The sequence below is a fragment of the Chelonoidis abingdonii genome, chromosome 6 (genome assembly GCF_003597395.2).
Source record: "Chelonoidis abingdonii isolate Lonesome George chromosome 6, CheloAbing_2.0, whole genome shotgun sequence".
Classification (NCBI taxonomy): domain Eukaryota; kingdom Metazoa; phylum Chordata; order Testudines; family Testudinidae; genus Chelonoidis; species Chelonoidis abingdonii.
In genome coordinates, this window is record NC_133774.1 from 64830137 (window position 1) to 64848934 (window position 18798).

Below are 18798 nucleotides of genomic sequence, written 5' to 3' on the forward strand. Positions count from 1 at the left end.
GGCCATGTTTGATTGTTTGAGATAAGCTTACCACGCATTACTAATATCTCAAAAGTGGAAAACTCACTTTGTTTTAAACTTTTGTATCTCAAATACCCAGTTTGAGTTTTTCCAACCTAAAAAAAAAAAAAGAACTCTGGCATCAGATGACATAGGGGAATTTCTCACTGATTTAGCTTTACTGTAATGGAGTATAAAACAAAAACAAAACAACTTGTGATAGTACACTTGAAACGTAGAGGCTCTTTGAACAGAGGTACTAATTCTCAACAACACACTTTAAACTCCATTAGCTAACTAATGTTTATATAAGAACATAAGAATGGCCATACTGGGTCAGACCAAAAGCACCAAGCCCAGTATCCTGTCTGCCAACAGTGGCCATTGCCGGTGTAGTGAACCCAGCAGGCAATGATCAAGTGATTCTCTCTCCAGCCATCCATCTCAGCCCTCTGACAAACAGAGGCTAGGGACACCATTCCTTACCTATCCTGCCTAATATCTATTAACAGACTCAGCCTCCATGAATTTATCCAGTTCTCTTTTAAATGTGGTTATATCCTAGCCTTCACAACCTCCTCACGCAAGAGTTCCACAAGTTGACTGTGTGCTGTGTGAAGAACTTCCTTTTTTTGTTTTAAACATGCTGCCATTCATTTCATTTGGTGGTCCTAGTTCTTATATATGGGGACAAGTAAATAACTTTTCCTTATTTACTTTCTCTACATCACTCATGATTTTATATACGTCTATCACAGTGGTCCCACACAGTGCCGCGGGCTCTATTGCGCCGTAGGGCATCTTAATGCGCCCACGTCCTGTCCGCGGAGGAGCATCGCCGAAATGCCGGCGGGGACGCCTCTCAATGACAATGCTTGTGTCAACAAGTGACGTCAGTGAGAGGCGTCGCTCCTGAATTTGGCGGGACGCCTCTCGATGACGTCACTTGTCAAAGGCAAGTGGCGTTATCAAGAGGCGTCGCCGCTGCGGCATTTCTGCGGGTCCTCCGCCGCGACTGCGGCCCTTCGGCTGGCACCGCCAGCCAAAAGGTTGAGGACCACTGCTCTATCATATCCCCTTAGTCTCCTCTCTTCCAATCTCTCCTCATATGGGATACATTCAACCCTAATCATTTCAGCTGCCCTCTCTGAACCTTTTTAATGCCAGTATATCTTTTTTGAGATGAGGAACCACATCTGTATGCAGTATTTGAGATGTGGGCGTACCCAGATTTATACAAGGGCAATAAGATACTCTCCATCTTATTTTCTATCCCCTTTTTAATGATTCCTAACATCCTGTTGCTTTTTTGACTGCCGCTGCACACTGTGTGGATGTCATCAGAGAACTATCCACATGACTCCAAGATTTTTTCCTGATCGTTGCAGCTAAATTAGCCCTATCATATTGTATGTCAAGTTGGGGTTATTTCTTCCAATGTGCATTACTTTACATTTATCACATTAAATTTCATTTCCCATTTTGTTGCCCAATCACTCAGTTTTGTGAGATCTTTTTGAAGTTGTTCACAGTCTGCTTCGGTCTTAACAGTTGCTTATCTTGAGCAGTTAGTATCATCTGAAACTTTGCCACCTCACTTTTACCCCTTTCTCTTGATCATTTATGAATAAGTTGAATAGGATTGGCCTACCCTCTCCAGTCTGAGAATTTACTTTATTCTCCCTTTGTTCCTGTCTTTTAAACAGTTGTCAATCCATGAAAGGATCTCTTATCCTTGACAACTTAATTTACGTAAGAGCCTTTGGTGAGGGACCTTGTCAAGGCTTTCGGAAATCTAAGTACACTATGTCCACTGGATCCCTTTGTCCACATGTATGTTGACCACTTTAAAGAACTCTAATAGATTAGTAGACACGATTTCCTTTACAGAAACACATTGACTTTTCGAACAATTTATGTCTTCTAGGTGTGTTGAATATTATTCTTTATTGTTTCAACTAATTTGCCAGGTACTGACATTAGACTTACCGGTCTGTAATTGCTGGGATCACCTCTAGAGCCTTTTTTAATATTGACGTTACATTAGCTATTTCTAGTGATTGGGTAAGAAGCTGATTTAAACAACAGGTTACAAACCATAGTAGTTATAGTTCGGTGGCTTGTTACTGTTAAGTTTATCAATGATTCCAAAATTCCTCTAGTGAATCTCAATCTGACATTCTCCGATTTGTCACCTACAAAAGCCGGGTCAGTTTGGAATCTCCCTAAATCCTCAGCTGTGAAGACTGAAGCAAAGATTGTTTAGTTTCTTCACAATGACTTTATCATCTTCAAGTTCTCCTTTTGTATCTTGATCGTCCAGGGTCCCATTAGTTGTTTAGCAGGCTTCTGCTTCTAATGTACATAAAAAAAATTGTTATTACTTTTGAGTTTTTGGTAGCCGTTCTCTCTAATTCCTTTTTGGCTTTTCTTATTACATTTTTACACTTAATTAGCAGTGTTTATGTTCTTTCTATTTACCTCACCACGATTTGACTTCCTTTTTAAAGATACCTTTTTATCTCTCACTGTTTCTTTTAATAGTTGTTAAGCCACGGTTGGCTCTTTTATTAGTCGTTTGTACTGTGTTTTTTAATTTGGTATACACATTTAAGTTGGGCCTCTATTATGGTGTCCTTGAAAAGTGTCCATGCAGCTTGCAGGGATTTCACTTTAGTCACTGTAGCTTTTAATTTGTTTAACTAACCCTCTCATTTTTGCATAGTTCCCCTTTCTGAAATTAAATGCCACAGTGTTGGGCTGTTGAGGTGTTCTTCCCACCACAAAGATGTTAAATGTTATTATATTATGGTCACTATTTCCAAGCGGTCCTGTTACAGTTACCTCTTGGCAACTAAGCAACAGAGAAAGAGTCTCTCCCCTATGTGGAGGACTGTGGTGAAACTCAGCAGGGTGCATGAAGACCATAGGTTGTCCTTAGATTTATAGCATCTTCTTCCAAAGGTTTTTTTAAATATTAAATCTTTTTATGGAAAGGTGCCACAAACTGCTTTTACTTTCTGATTTGTGTTGGAATACCACAGAATGTCTTGTCTGTAGTAACAGGTGTTTTGTTTCCCCATTTCCCCAAAAAACCTGTTTCCAGTTTGGGCCAGGGGAATGGGTTGGCTTTAAAGTAGAATTTAAGTATGGCATCTCATTTAGCAGAATTAGTTCTCTGGCTAATAAGTGTGTGCAATGGTTCAGAGACAACACTACCCAGGGTAATTTCTTGACTACTAGCAGGGAAAATGACACTTCTCCTTTCCACCTTCCCCATGCACTCTTCAATGCTTCACTGCCCTGTTCTATCTGAATCACACAGTAAGATCAGAAAAAATGGAATCCAGATCACAGCAACCCTCTGTTCAACCCACTAGTGTTGATACTATCCTTATGCAATTCAGGAGTAGGTAATGCAGTACTGAATTTCCCCAGAGAGGCTGCGCTAACTTGCTCGCTAAGTTTTTCTTGACACTAACTAGTAGGCAATTGTAGCTGAGCCCCCATAAAGAGCTATCACTCCCCTAAGGAAAACTTTGTTTGAATCAGGTGTTCTTGAAAAAGTTTCTTTCCTCGTTTATAGCAAAGGCCATTTGCACAAAGACAGTACTATTGTTACTGAATTTATCTGCTCATGCTTCCTTCCTACTCAGAGGAACAACAATTTGTGATGTTACAGTTAACTGCTTTGGACACATTCCATAATCCTTTGTTTTGTCTTTACATACTAGAATAAGCAAAAAGAAAAGAAGTCTCTATAATAATTATGTAACAGAACATTGGGATGACAGAAAGCAGGGTTAGATGATAGGATGTTTAGTCTTGTCCAACCTACAGCTCCCACCATTGCCAGCACCAGCAGTAAATTATAAGCACAAAGGCTGCTACAAAAGACAAGGTTCATATGCAATACTTTGCAAATGCTTGGACTATGAACATAAGTTATATTTTTTTTTCACAAGTGCTAAAATAAAGTTTTCCTAACTGGCAGCTGCTATGGGTGGACAGGGATAGAAAAGCCAGATGATAAATTTAATCAGCCTCTGGATGGGGTGGAGACTGGACACAAAAGTAAGGAAGATGTGTACTCTTCATAAGCAAGATCTCTGTTTCCTTCCTTCCCCATCATCAACAGAGGGAAATGGAAGATAGCTGGAATTCCATTATCAGGCTGCTGCTGGAACAATCTTTGAGAGTGTCACCTAATTCTTGCTAATGTGTGAAATTTGAAGTCCGTAACTAATGTTTCCCCCAGTACCCTTCTCTTCTGGGAAGAAGCTGAATTCCCTCTCTACTCCTCCCACTCCAGAGCTTTCTAATTATTGTGATAACCTCTTCTGCTGTCTATCTGATGATCTACTGTTACCCAGCCTCCTGGCTGCTACTTTACAAGCTCCATTTTAGGTCCAGTTGTACTCAGTCACTGTTCAACTTTCTCAACCAGTAACAGCACTCTAGATCAAGAGTGACAAACTCACTTGGAGAGGACTCATTTTTATGTTTAATTATGATCCATGGACCAGGATATACGTTGAGGTCTACATATTCCCTGCAACACACAGCAATATCACAAAGTTTGTACAAGGGGAGAATATACCTTATTTGTTGCATTGTCACCAAGAAGATAAAAGACCCTTTTAGATTCACCACTATATCTGTTCTTTGTTCCTCTTCCTTCCCCAATCTCTTTTTCTTGCCCCCATTCCCCATCTCTGAGTGCTTCCTCTGTCCTTTTCTCTGCATTTCCTTCCCTGAAGCAACTCCCAATTACCTACCCAGTGTGCTTCACTCTTATTCCCAACTCCATTCCATCCACTAAAATGATCTGTGATTAAATAGTTAATGTTGACAGTGAAGTGTCATCACTGGGCTTTAATGCTGATCTTCTAGTCAGATTAAAAGGGAACATGGGAGTTCATATCTCTGGGTTATAGGCTGAATGCAGATATCACTGCGTTGGTTACATTTGGAAGCTTATCTGTGCAACAAAGAGGATTAGATGCCCTTTTAAAAAGGCTTAGATTCTGGAGACTCTGAAAAGCATTACAGTATAACAAAACTACATGGGCGGACCATACATTTAAGATTTTAGCTTTGTTAGATTTTAGCTAGATAGTACTGCTGGAATTTACATTCAGTTCAGATTACCTTCACAACTAGGGCTCAAAACTTTTTTACAGTGAAAATGTGTATCTACCATTCATAAAGGAAAGCTTCCTGCTTGCAAGTAGGCAGGTGGATTGTTTAAGCTCTGTTCATGCATTATTAGGCTATATGGTTAATAAATAATACACTTAAACAAGCTGTGTTTAAATGCAGAATGAAATTTGACTCCACAGTTAATAATCAAGCTGATTAAGTATATTAGAATCTCTGCTTGATATTCACTTTTAATCAGGTTATTGGAAATACTTGTAACAGCTTATTTAATAGTAATATTTTTCATGTATGTTACCTTTTTTTAAAGAAGACACACATACATTGCTATGCTATATACATTACACAGCAGGTGCAGTGTTTCAGTTTGATATGAAGCATCTCTCTTCCTACATTATCTTTAATTAGGATGCCTTGTGTTTCTTTTTAAGTAGGCAATGCAATCACATACATTTACAAAAACATTTGAGATGTTCCACACAAGTTAGCCACAGTTTTTGAATTTTGATTTACAATGTTTTGAAATTCAGGAGGACAAGCTTTGTTGACACTACTTTTTTCTGAGAAAGTGAAAATAAGCACAGCTTTGAATTTGTGCAACATTATGGTATTAAGCTGCAGCTGAAATTCCACAACCTTGCTGCTTCCAATAAAAGCAAGATAATTGTCTACTCACTCAAGTAAGCCTTCAGAAACATTAGAGGGAATCATTATCAAGCATTAAAACAAAAATTTCAAACTCGTAATTTTAAAATGCATATACATTATTAATTCTAGGTATAACTGAAGTTCTCATTACACAGAGGCATGATAACATTTACTGTGTAAATACATTTTTGTATGTCTTGTCCCCTCCCATGTGCAGCATGCATTATATTACTTTAATTGAAATAAAAATCTTTGAACTTTCTACAGCCAAACAAAGCTGCGAATAGGATTGGAAGGGACCTCAGGAGGTCATCTAGTCCAACCCCCTGCTCACAAAAGGACCAATCCCCAAGCACACCATACCAAGCACATTTGTAGGATAACAAATTTTAATTCCTGCCCATAGTGCTTAAATACATTAACGGGGAGGTTCTGTTAAACTGATTAGCTAAATAGTTAATATTTACACATTGAAGCTTGAATGAGAACTAGTTAACATCCCACTGAAAGAAAAAGGTAGTTCAAACCTCCTTCACAACTATTTCAGTCAGAAGATGGAAAAAAATTTTTTTTTTTTTAAAAGGAACAATTTGGCTCAAATTCTCTGCAACCAAGCAGAGAAGCTTTCAGATGGAAGTGTTATTTTTTACTACAGAAAACAGCCATGGAGGTTATCAGAAATCCAGAGAGACTCTAAAGTTACATAATTTATAAAAATTACACACATGAAGTTTTAATCTTACTCTAATTTATGAAAACCAAAAAAACAGCCCTTGAGGTTCCATGAGGACTGTTTTGCTTCGTTTGAAAGACACATTCTGTATTATACTAAATAAACTTCCCTATAGCAAGAGGAAAGTCTTCTAAACAACTAAAAGCAGTATACATTCTCAATCACCAAAACAAAGTTTGAGACTAGTAACTTCTAGATTACAGATTGTTAAATTCAAAATGGCAATGAATCAATAGCTGTACTTGAGAAGGCAATTTTGCTACCTGGTTATTTCACACTGGTGAAGCCTCCAAAGCTTTTGTAGCTCAGCAACTAAGGAAAAACTACAGATTACGTAACAAAATCAAAGATCAACCTTCTCTTATAGGTTAAGCTGGGTTTTCATATTGCACCCATTAGCATGGTATCTGAGTGCACAGGTTGCATTTCCAATATCCGAGGCTTATTTTGATATTCTGAATACATTTTTCCACCTTCAAATTTATTAGGCAGGACAAAGATTAGTTTTATAAACAGTAAAGCTCTTCTTTTGGACCAACTATATTACTTAATACTAAATTTAACACACTAAAATAACTTCCTTTACTAAGGTCTACAGTTTTTATAAAACAATGCTGACAGTTAATAAATAATGCCAAGCAAGCTGGGGTTTTTTTTCAAATGCAGATAGTTTATTCATATTTAGCCTGCGCTAATTGTATGCTTATAATATAACATGCATTAAGATACCAAGGTGACAGGCATTATGTAAGAATCTGAAGAGGATAGAATGAGACCTAAAAACTATGTTCTGCATCTATGCCAAAGAGTTTCAGCTGTCCACAATAAAGTTATAAACTCAAGCGGTCTTCAAACAAGACCATATAGCAGAGACTTGAAATGATTAGTGCTTACCTTGATTCTCCACTACTGTTTCTTATGCTTTCCTCATCACTGTGCCCATTCATTGTAAATATTCAGAAGTTTAAAATATAAGTCCACTCAGTTTTTGAGATGGATATTAAAAGTTCCCTTTATAGTCTTCCTTGTACTTCACGTGTTTTACAGGTGACTTGTTTGTTCGACTGTTCACAAGGTATTCAAGATCCTTTCCCAAATTACCTAAAACACAGTTAGATATACAAAAGTGTTAAGAATATGATTTTAAATATTGCATGGTTTCATACAACCTCTAAGGATACTAAAGATAACTGACCTAACAAACTAACATTTAAAAAGATCACATATGAAATCTACTTCATTAAAAAAGTTAAAAGTTCTTTCTGGCACTACCCGCTGCAATTGCTGATATTTTTGTAATAACACTTTCCTGTTTAAAGAACATTTCTCTTTCCCATTGCTCCATGAAAGGCCCACACAAAGAACAGAGTATGACTGTCTATACAAAGGAACTGTTAAACTGAAAATACTGTGACAAACACAAAGTACACAAAATGAAAATAAATAAAAGTATTCTTCTAATGTATAGTAAGTGAGAAGATACTACTGGTCAACATTTTGGGACAGGAACTGTAATTTATTGTATGTATCAAGGGCTGAACAATGTGATCTAGACCTACCTGGCTTTCAAGCGCTACTGTATAATAAACTTTAAACAAGTACAGGTTAAAAAGGCAAGTATTTTATTTCAACTGATGGAACAATAATCAAATCAGTAAAGAAATACTATAAACATACTGTAAAAGCATTTCCAGGTTCAAGCATAACATTTTCTCTAATTATCAATCAAATTTAAAAAGTTATGCTTGTCAAGAGTTATCCAATAACAAATCGAACTCAAGATCCCACAGCTGTAATGGTCAATATTTCACATACCACGATAACTAGAGCTGTGTGTACTCAACTATCCGAAGCATCAGGGGTCACTGTAAGGCCTGGTCTACACTACGCGTTTAAATCGATTTAAAGAGCGTTAAATCGATTTAACGCTGTACCCGTCCACACTACAACGCCCTTTATATCGATATAGAGGGCTCTTTAAATCGATTCTCTACTCCACCCGAACGAAGCGGAGTAGCGCTAATTCGAGATTAACATATAGATTACGGTTAGTGTGGACGGAAATCGAGTTATTGGCCTACGGCGGTTATCTCCCACAGTGCACCACTGACCGCTTGGACAGCCAATCTGAACTCGGATGCAGCGGTGAGGGTAAACAGGAAAAGCCCCGCGACCTTTGGGAATTTACATTTCCTGTACTTGCCCCAGCTGGAGCTCTGATAGCCACAGGTGCGATGCAGTCTCAAATCCAAAAAGAGCTCCGCATGGACCGTACGGGGAGATTACTAGATCTGATCGCTCAATGGGGAGACAATTCTGTCTGTATCAGAGCTCCGTTACGAACACAAAATGCCAAAGCTTTTTTGAAAAAAAATCTCCGGATACAGCAGCGCTGCATGACAAGGCGTAACGGGAAGCCACGAGACTCAAATGCCGCTCAAGGATGGAGGACGGTACTGAGCTCCGTTATCCCAGTCCACAGCAGTCTCTGAAAAACTATTTTGCCTTCTTGGTGAGCTCCATGTCTGTAGTTCAAACACAGTGTCTGGGCGTGGTTCGGACAGCTCACTCAGTTTTCTCCCCCCCCCCCCCCCCACCTAGTTGAAAGAAAAGGGAAGAAATCATTCTTGAACTTCCTTTCAGATGTCACCCTATGCTTACTGAATGCTTGTGGTAGACGCGGTCGATGCCGCAGCAGTGAAGAGCAGTATCCGTTCCTTCTCCTTCTCCCCCTCTCCGGTGGAGACGGCTGCAATAGGACTAGTAACCGTCCTCCATGAATATCTAACATGTATGGACATCGAGGCCAACATTTGCGCTGTCCAGTAGATCAGGATCAGAACGGTTTATAACCAGCTTCATCATAGCACAACTGGGGGCTTCAGCCCCCTCCCTTTCCTGGGTAAGAAAGTTTCTGTACTGCCTGGACTGTATAGCAGCAGCATGCTTGGGCTCCTCTTCCCCACACCGCTAATGTCCTGCTGGACTAATCATCCGCGCCGGGAGGCTGCCTCCCCTCATTTTATGTCACTACACCCTCGTGTTTCTGTCTTCCTGCTTTCTTTATTACTTCATGGACAAAGATGGGCAGGACCACTGCCATGGTAGCCCAGGAAGGTTGGGGAGGAGGGAAGCAACGGCGTGGTTGTTGCAGGGGCACCCCTGTAATACTGAACGGACGCAGCTGCTTGCTCTGATACACCTGGTCCTTAATCACTTGCCTTATTCTAGCAGGACTGACTCTATTTTTAGGAACCATAAGGGAGGGTTGACTCAGTCCCAAGCTGAGTAATCCCAAGTTTTGCTTTTTGCGTAATGGCCCCAGCCCGATTCACGAAGGGCACTCATGTTGATAGCAGCGCGACAGTAAGAAGAGGAGAGATAACCGTCATCTCATTTGCCGTTTTCCCGGCAGTAGAACGGGACAGAACGCCCGTAACCACTCTGCTAATCATGCAAAAGCAGTGGAATCGCTGCTGAGTGTAGCGGGCTGGAGTATCGCCTCTCTCTCCGCGGCATTCCAGTACACATACGGATGCCGGAAAAAAAAAAAAAGCTGAACGGGCTCCATGGTTGCCGTGCTAGTGGTAAAGTCTTGCAGGGCAATCAGGGAAAATGCTAGCGAAAGGATTGTCAGCTGATGTTTTCCATAGAGGAAGGAATGACTCGATGACCATTTACCCAGAACCACCCGCGACAATAATGATTCAACCCAGAATTCCAAGGGGCGGGGGAGACTGCGGGAACTATGGGATAGCTACGGAAGAGCTACCCACAATGCAACGCTTCAGAAATCGACGTTAGCCTCGGACCATGGACGCACAATGCCGAATTACTGTGCCTAGTGTGGCCGCATGAAATCGAATTTATAATATCAGTTTTATAAAACCGATTTTAGCTAATTCGATATTATCCCGTAGTGTAGATGTGGCCTAAGTGTCCTACAGTAGGAATACAAGGATAAACCTCGTAACAAATCAACGAATGAAGAGTGCCCCGAAGGCACTGAATGGATGTGAATGAGAAGAGGGTTTCATACACAGCTCATCCATCGGCCCCTCCACCTCCTCCTTTGCCTGCAGTGATCCGACTGAGTCTGTACTGCTGGGGTTTCCTCAGGCTACTACTACTCTCAGGCGTCACAGCTTCTCATCCAGGCCAGCACACAAAGGACATGGCGGAGTGTACGAGCGACCAAGGAGCCCGATAATCCTGCCCCAGCCACAAGCCCAACCCGACTGGGAATCAGAGACAAGGGGAACAGCGCGTCCGTGGGGCGGCCCGTCTATGCAGCACTTCCAGGCGCTGTTGCGGCGGGAGCGCCCTTGTCGATTACAGACCTGAGGAGTCTAGTGGTTCAACAAAGCTGCCCGCTAGGAGGCCTGGCTAGCGCCCGCTGCGGGCCGAGCTCCTCGGCCCTGCCATCCCAAAGCCACTCACCGGCATCCCCATCCCAGCCATTCGGCCTTCGGCAGCTTTCCAAATTTACCGCCCAGGCCGGTGGGCGCAGCTCTCTCTCCCCACCATGCACCATGCTGTACTGGGGGACCCGCTGGCCAAAGAGCTTCTCTGGCTGTAATCCCAGAAACGCAGCGGCCTCTTCCTTTCCCAACCACCCACCCTCCAGGACAGCCCGGGTCAGAACCGCCCTGGCCCCTGCCCCCGCCCGGCAATGTTCGGCCTCCCCCCTCCTCCTCCTCCTCCTCCTCCTCCGTGGACAGTTCCCCGCTCCCGGCGCGGCCTGCACTAGCGCCCCTCTTGGCCACGGCTCCCCGGCCGACTCAGCCCCCGCACCGCACGCTCCTCACATCGCCAAGGCAGCGCGAGGGCCGCGCTCCCACCTCCCACCCGGCTCCCCCGCCGGGAGCCAGCCAGCCCCGCTCCCTCGCGCTCATCACCCCCCGCCCCGCCTGGAAGCGGTAAACAGGCCCCGCTCCCGGCTTCTTCCCACTCAGCCCCCGGCCTGGCCGCCGAGCCCTGGCAGCCGCAGGAAGTCCAGCTCCAGACCTGCGAGAAACTAACGAGCCCAGCGCGGACAGGCCGCTTCCTACCTGCGCGTGTCTCGGCCGCGCCTCCCCAGGCCGCGCGGCCGGGACACAGCGTAATCCCGGTGGAGAGGAAAGTGCTGCCTGCAGTCCGGGCTCGGGGGCTACTCCGGCCACCGCCGCCGGGCCTGGGCCGCTTCTCCGCCGCCGGCCGCACTGGGCCCCTCGCTGACCTACACGGCGGGCTGGCCCGCGGCGCTTCGCACAATGAAGCCCGAACCGGCAGGGGAACAGAAGCAGGGTGCGCGCTGCGCCGCCGCTTAGGGCCTCCCGGCCGCCGCCATCACGCTACCGCCGCTCAGTACAGTCAAGTCTCCCCCTCCCTCGGCCCGATGGAAACCCCGGGCGTGATGTCAACCCGGCGCTCTGGGACAGTGTGAGCGGAGGGAGGAGCTAGGCAAGGGGCAGGACTCAGCAGTCGGGAGAGCGAGCGACGGGAGGAAGTTGGCGGCCTGATGGGGACCAAGGAAAAGGGTGGCGGACTCTGCAGGGCGGCAAAGCGGTTGGGATCAGAAAAGAGGGCAGGGGAAAGTCAGCGGGATATTCACTGTTGGGCCTGCTACCTCCAGAGCACCAGGGAAACAGCGAGTGCTGCTGCCAGGAAAGGGAACCTTAAAGCTTGGCCTGTTGCAATGTACCAGGTTTAAGGACTTGTAATGTGCTCTGAATATGAACCTCACTTATTTTAAAAATCATGGCTCAATTTTGCTTTTTACCAAGAACCTTAAAAACAAGCTTAAAATTGTTTATCTCCGTTTGTCTTCTTCCAGGTTTGCAAGTAACTTCAGTAGAACAGGAAGGTGATTAGTTCCCACACCATTTCGTGTCACAGACCATGAAATCTGGTTTTCTGTGTGTTTTTATCCTATTATACAGATTTCATGAGGGAGACCAACATTTCTCAAATAGATTGTGTTCCTTGCGTCTATCACTATAAGTCATGTTTTCTAATCCGTTAATCATTCTCATGACTCTTCTCTGAACTATCTCAAATTTATCAATATCCTTCCTGAATTGTGGGCACCAGAACTGGACACGGTATTCCAACAGCTGTCACACCATTGCCAAATACAGAGGTTAAATAACTTCTCTACTCCTGCTCAAGATTCCTTTGTTCAGCATCCCAGGATTGTATTAGCTCTTTTAGTTACAGCATCACATAAGAAGTTCATGTTTAGCAGATTCTCCACCGTGACCCCAAATCTTTTTTGAGAGTTCCTGCTTACCAGGATAGAGTCCCCACATCTTGGGATAGTATACTGGTACTTAAGTGCAGACTTGGCCTTTGTCTCTGTTCACCTGCCATTTTGTACCTTCAAAAATTATATAGATTTATATTCTGTAATACTCCATCTTCCTGTTGTTATTTACCTGGTGGTTGTTGCCACAGGACAATTGTGGTGACAGCTATTAAAACCTTTATCACAAATGCTTAAAGAAAAGGTCTCATTCATAGTGTTACCAGATATTTAGTAATGAGTTTCTATCCTCTACCATCAAGGGTTGAGCAGGGTCAGAAGAATGTATTGTTTGCTAATCGACAGGAAGATAGCAAAAGGGAAGTATCATGAAGTGGGTACTAGAAGAGAGTTGCCGGAGTATTAGAGTAACTGGAATGAAGAAGTTATACAATATTTCTCTGCTTTTTGGGCTCTATTGGTCTGGAAAGCAGAAGCGCAGCACAGCCTGAGCCAGCAGCAACTAATGCCAAAAGAACCTTTAAGACTGAATATATGGAGTCAGATATTTGTCACGTACCTGATGGGTGCTACCTCTCTGGAAGAGTAGGCGGTGGGCAATGGCCAGGAAGGGTAGGTGATGGGCAACAGCCGGGAAGGAAAGGATAAGTGGCAGGTGACTGGGCAGGAGAAGGTGGGTGACAGCTGGCGGGGTGGGAAGTGAAGGGCAGGCAGTGGATGACAGCAGGGAAGGGAAGGATGGGTGACAGCCACCTGGGCAGGAGGAGTAGGGTAGGTGGCAGGAGATGGCAAGGAAGAGTGGGTGACAGCTGGTTGGGCAGGAGGGGTAGGGTAGGTGGCAGGTGACAGCCAGGAAGGGAAGTGGAGGGTAGGCGAGGGAAGGGTGGATGACAGATGTCTGGGCAAGAAGGGTGGGTAGGTGGCGGATGGGTAGGGAAGGGAAGTGGAGGGTAGGTGACAGCCAGCTGGGCAGGACAGGGAGGGTAGGTGGCCGGCCTTGGCAGGGGAGGATAGGGTTGGTAGCAGGAGGTGATGGCAGGGAAGGGGAGGGTAGGTGGCAGGCGACAGCAGGGGATGGGAGGGTGGGTGACAGCCAGCTGGATGGGATGGGTAGGGTAGGCAGCAGGTGGTGGCTGGGCAGGAAGTGAAGGGATGTGGCTGGAAAGCCCAGACCTGGCTGCTTCACTGCAGAGACTGGATAACTAAACTGACCACCATCCACAGAGGTTACAGTTGGGATCTCCAACAGCCCCTCTTTAGAACTCTAGAGCTGATCTTGGAACTGGGCGTGTCTGATTGGCTGTAGCTTATAATGAAGTTGCCACCTCAACCAAAGAGGTTGCAAAGTGGAGATAGAGATTGGGGAAGGGGCAGCCACCATTCCACTCCTCACAACCTTACAGTGATACTACACTAACAGCATTGAAAGACAAAACAAAATTAAGAAAGCCCAGCCCCTGAAGGGAAGAGAGAAGGAATTTGTTGAAAATTTTTAAAGTGTTTAGAAAAAAAACCACCCCAAAAAACAATGATTCAAGGCCTTGAAAATCTGCCTTACAAGAGACTTAAACTAAATAGGTTGAACTTCTTATCAAAGAAAAGTGAGGAAAAGTAACTATTGGAAGAACTTACTTAGTGATGTGATGGATTCTCCATTACTTGAAGTCTTTAAATCAAGACTGGATGTCTTTTTAAAATATATGCTCTAGTTCAACCAGAAGTTATAGGTTTAGTGCAGAAATTACTGGGGAAATTCTATGGCCTGTATTATGCAGGAGGTCAAATCAGATGATCATAATGGTTCTTTTGCCCTTAAAATCTATGATTATGGAATTGTACAAGTACAGTTCATAAATTTGTGAGGGTCTCAGGTGTCATGATGATGAGTTGGCAAAGGATTTTATCCTGCTCCCCCTGAAGTCAGTTGCAAAACTGCCCCAGCATCAATGGTGCAATAACAAGCCTTAACTGAGTTCATCTCTATTAAACAAACATGGTCCACAGAACTATGAACACCTTCAGAAAGTAAGCAGACTCTCAGAAATGCATGCACCCCTAAATAAAAGCAGAGGAAGGAAATAAAAGGTAGCCACTAAAGAGAAAGGGACTGTAGGCATCAAGCAGTTCTTACATTGTGTCTAATCCAAGGATATATCAAAAGTGCCCAAGGAAGGAAGGAAGAAAACAAATTCCTACCAATATCAACAACAAGAAGTGAACAACCAAGACAACTTCAATTATTTAATTACAGATACAGTTGGCTCTTTTAATAAGCATCCCAACTCTAACTGCCACCAAAAATACCAAATGTCAGGGCCACCCGGAGGGAGGGTGCAAGTGGGGCAATTTTCCCCAGGCTGCCCGGGGCCCACAGGGGCCCCCATGAGATGTAGTATTCTATAGTATTGCAACTTCTTTTTTATGGAATGGGCCCCCAAAATTGCCCCAGGCCACCTGAATCCTCTGGGCGGCCCTGCCAAATGCTAGTCAAACAAATCCTTCTACTTTCCCATGTCAGTTCTAAAATCTTTTATATGCTCCTGATTATCCAAAACAAAACACATTTCTGTTTGTTCCAAATCAGAAGTGTATATGTAGAAAAGCATTAGCTATCAATAGAAAAGATAGTTAAAACTAAATAAAATTCAAAGCTGGTGTGTGTTAAAGACACTGGATAAATGCCTATTGCCAACAATTTTTTTTTTTAAATCTACAGTTATATCTACAGTGATGACAGAGTCATATAGAGGAGATGGAAATCAAGCACTGTTTCCAAATAAAATGATTAGTTTAAAAATCCATACCATCATTAATTGGAAAAAATTACATTTTCAAACAAAAGTAAAAATATAATGATTTAGTCACACATGATCCAAATTTCTTCACGTAAATTCCAATCCTGGAAAAAGAAACATCTGTACATAGCTGATGGGGCTGCACCTGCAAAGTTTTCCTTGAAGGATCAAAGCATTAGCCCGGAAATACTTTAAGCAAGTGTATAGCTTCATGCAAGTGAGTAGGCTAACTGAATGCTTAAGGCCTTTTCTTCACTAGGAAAAAATGTTCCCCCGTAGTCTTTATCTTAACCTGCTAACATGTGAAAGCTACAAAGTGCCTGGTCTTTGCTGGGATTTTGACTTGTGTTACCCTGTATGTTCTAACAGGACCTAAGAACGTTCCCTTTTTCCTAGTGCAGTCGCATGCTAAGTGTTTCCATGATCAGGACTTTAATGACGTTACTGTTGCATGCAGCATCACCCATTAGGAAAAGTGATACAAAACTCCTAAAACCAGTGGCTATTTCTGCCTTTTGTTTATTAGATTGTTAGCATGTTATGCATGTTTTGCACACACATTGTCAATTAGATTTGCACTTAACACTTAAATTATTTTAAAATCTGGCTCTTGAAGTTATCATTTAAATGTAATATCCTTTTGATATTAAAGGTGCCAGTTCACACCTCTCAGACTATCTGCAGATGAAGGAAGACAATTTTGCATTGATTTAAAATCAGTTCATATTACGAAGCTTTTCTTCGTAATCATAAAGGCATAAATACTTCTTTATTTTAAAAATGAAGGCTTAAAGGCTGCAGTCTTTAATGGGATGAGATAAGTAACTTACACAAATAATAAGTATACCTGTCCTTGGGCCAGATTTTTAACACCATTAGTTTAGTGTTGTCCCTTTTCTTTGAAAAGCAGTGCCTCCATTTCTTTATTACATCTCTTTTGTTATTAATTATCTGTGCTACACATAATACAAGCATCATAAAAAGATGGTCTCTATCACCAACAGCTTACAGTTTAAGTAAAAAGTCTTGTACATCATGGTTTTCAAACTTTTTTTCTGGCAACCCAGTTGAAGAAAATTGTTGAAGCCCGCGACCCAACAGAGCTGGGCATGAGGGGTTTTGGGTGTGGGAGGGGCTCAGGGCTGGGGCAGAGGCTTGGAGTATGGGCGTGAGGGTTGCAGGGTGTGGCTGGGAATGAGGGGTTTGAGATGTGTGAGGGGCTCTGGCCTGGGGCAGGGGATTGGGGTGCAGGAGGGCATCAGGGCTCTGGGCTGGGGGTGCAGGCTCTGGGGTGAGGCTGGGAATGAGGTGTTTGGGGTGCAAGAAGGGGCTCTGGATTTGGGGGGGGCTCAAAGCTGGGGCATAGGGTTGGGGTGGGGGCTTACCTCGGGCGGCTCCCGGTCAGTGGCGCAGCGGGGGTGCTAAGGCAGGCTTCTGCCTGTCCTGACACCACAGACCACACTGCACTCTGTAAGCAGACAGCTGCAGGTCTGGCTCCTAGACGGAGGTGCACAAGTAGCTCCAAGCATCTCTTGCCCTCAGGCACCACCCCCCTCAGCCCAGCCAATGGGACTGCAGAGCCAGTGCTTGGGGTGGGGGCAGCTCGCGGAGCCCCATGGGCCCCCCGCCTAGGAGTCGGACCTGCTGCTGGTTGCTTCTGGGGCTCAGTGTGGTATCAGAACAGGTAGCGACTAGCCTGCCTTAGCCAGACAGCACTGTCGATGGGACTTTTAATAGCCCGGTTGGCAGTGCTGACCAGAGCCACCACGACCCAGTGCCTTACATTCTGCGACCCAGTACTTGGTCGCGACCCGCAGATTGAAAATCAGTGGTCTACATGGCCTTAAACATGGCCTTGTCTATTTTCTCGTCAGTCTTCTATTCCCCTGTTGCTATTACATTCAGTCTTGCATTCTATGTTTCCAGTATCATTCTCTTTTCTTTTATATAGCCATTGGAGTTCCACAATGATAATTTATCTAGGTGTTTGTCATTGTACGGAAGTATTTCATCTTTCTTACCTTTCTCTCTATTGTTCATATTTACTTTGTTATTCTAGTCCTTTCAATTGCTTCCCTTCTTGCCACTCAAGCCTCTTCTCACTTCTCTTCTCCCTGGACTCCTCTTCTCATCTAGGGCCTAATTGTTCGTTGCTCAGTACTGAGGAGTGGAGAATATTACATTTTGGCCAAAGACAGGGTAAAACCTTTTCATCTTCTAAAAATAGCTATGGGATCTATTAAAATATATGAAATATGATCAGCCATGCACAGAGAGTGAATGATGTGGCACTATTTTTATCTAAATAAAAAACACAATATATGCTGCCCTTGCTACAATGTCATAATTGTGCCAATATAGTTGCCATAGTGTAGACATGGCCTTATCCTGGTTTACCAACACAAGTTACACTGATCCAAAACAACTTTAAATGAAGTGTGTCCACTTTAACTAAACTGAGTAAATTAAATGAGTGGAAAAACTCTTTGTAGACCAGCCCTGACGTGTCCTACTTGTTCCAGGGAGTTCAGCAATCTTGATAGTGTGGCCTGTCTACAGTACAAAGTTTGGTCAACTTAAATTACTTTGAAATACAGCCATCAAAGTTTCTGTATTGCTTAGGCAAATGAATACTTGGCTACTTGTGTCAGCGCTGTGCATACTCACCAGCAGCACTTGAGTAGCTATAAAGTGTGGTGCACCACAAGTAGGTAGCCTACTGTGCCATGCACCAAGGGGTGGCCAGGGATTCCCCTCCCTCATCCCCATGGATGAGACCACTGAAGCAGAAGTCACATGCGTGGTTGAGTCAGTGTCCACCATTGAGGGCAGGTGGCAGGAAGAGCCATTGGAAGGGAGGGTAGAAGTGATAAAGGAAAGGGTCAGGTCAGGGTAAGGAAAATGGAGACTATATGTGGGGGAGAAGGGTGCAAACAAACTGGAGGAGTTAATGAAATAAAGCAAGGAGGGTGTGGGGCACAATGAGCAGTGTTGCTGGGAGGGAATTACTAGTGACTGCACTGGATTAGTGGCAGCTGTAAATGTGGGGTAGTGCAGAGAATAGTGGATAAAACAAAATGGTGGGGGGCAATCACAGCTGCATGGGGCAAGTAGGGCTTGATGAGACAGGGGAGACAGGGAACAAACAGCAAGGGCGTGGGCTGTGTGGTGCAGGAAACAAATAGCAAAAGGGGCGGGGCTGGGTTTGGAAGGTAGGT

At 43.8% G+C, this 18798-nt stretch overlaps 1 protein-coding gene across 3 annotated transcripts in view; it reads right to left on the reverse strand.

Annotated features, from left to right (window-relative positions):
• Window positions 1-11947, reverse strand: part of CHD1 (chromodomain helicase DNA binding protein 1) — an 82285-nt gene extending 70338 nt beyond the window's left edge. Inside the window, exons 1-2 of one of the 3 annotated variants that reach the window (XM_032772384.2) lie at window positions 11593-11947; window positions 7436-7642 (exon numbers count right to left, since the gene is read on the reverse strand). In XM_032772384.2, coding sequence (XP_032628275.1) covers window positions 7436-7488 — 53 coding nt within the window. In that variant the 5' untranslated portion in view covers window positions 7489-7642; window positions 11593-11947. Of the gene's footprint in view, window positions 1-7435; window positions 7643-8356; window positions 8376-11592 lie in introns of those variants that run through there. The other 2 variants (XM_075067121.1, XM_032772383.2) reach the window with 2 other exon arrangements.
• Window positions 11948-18798: the final 6851 nt, after the last annotated feature.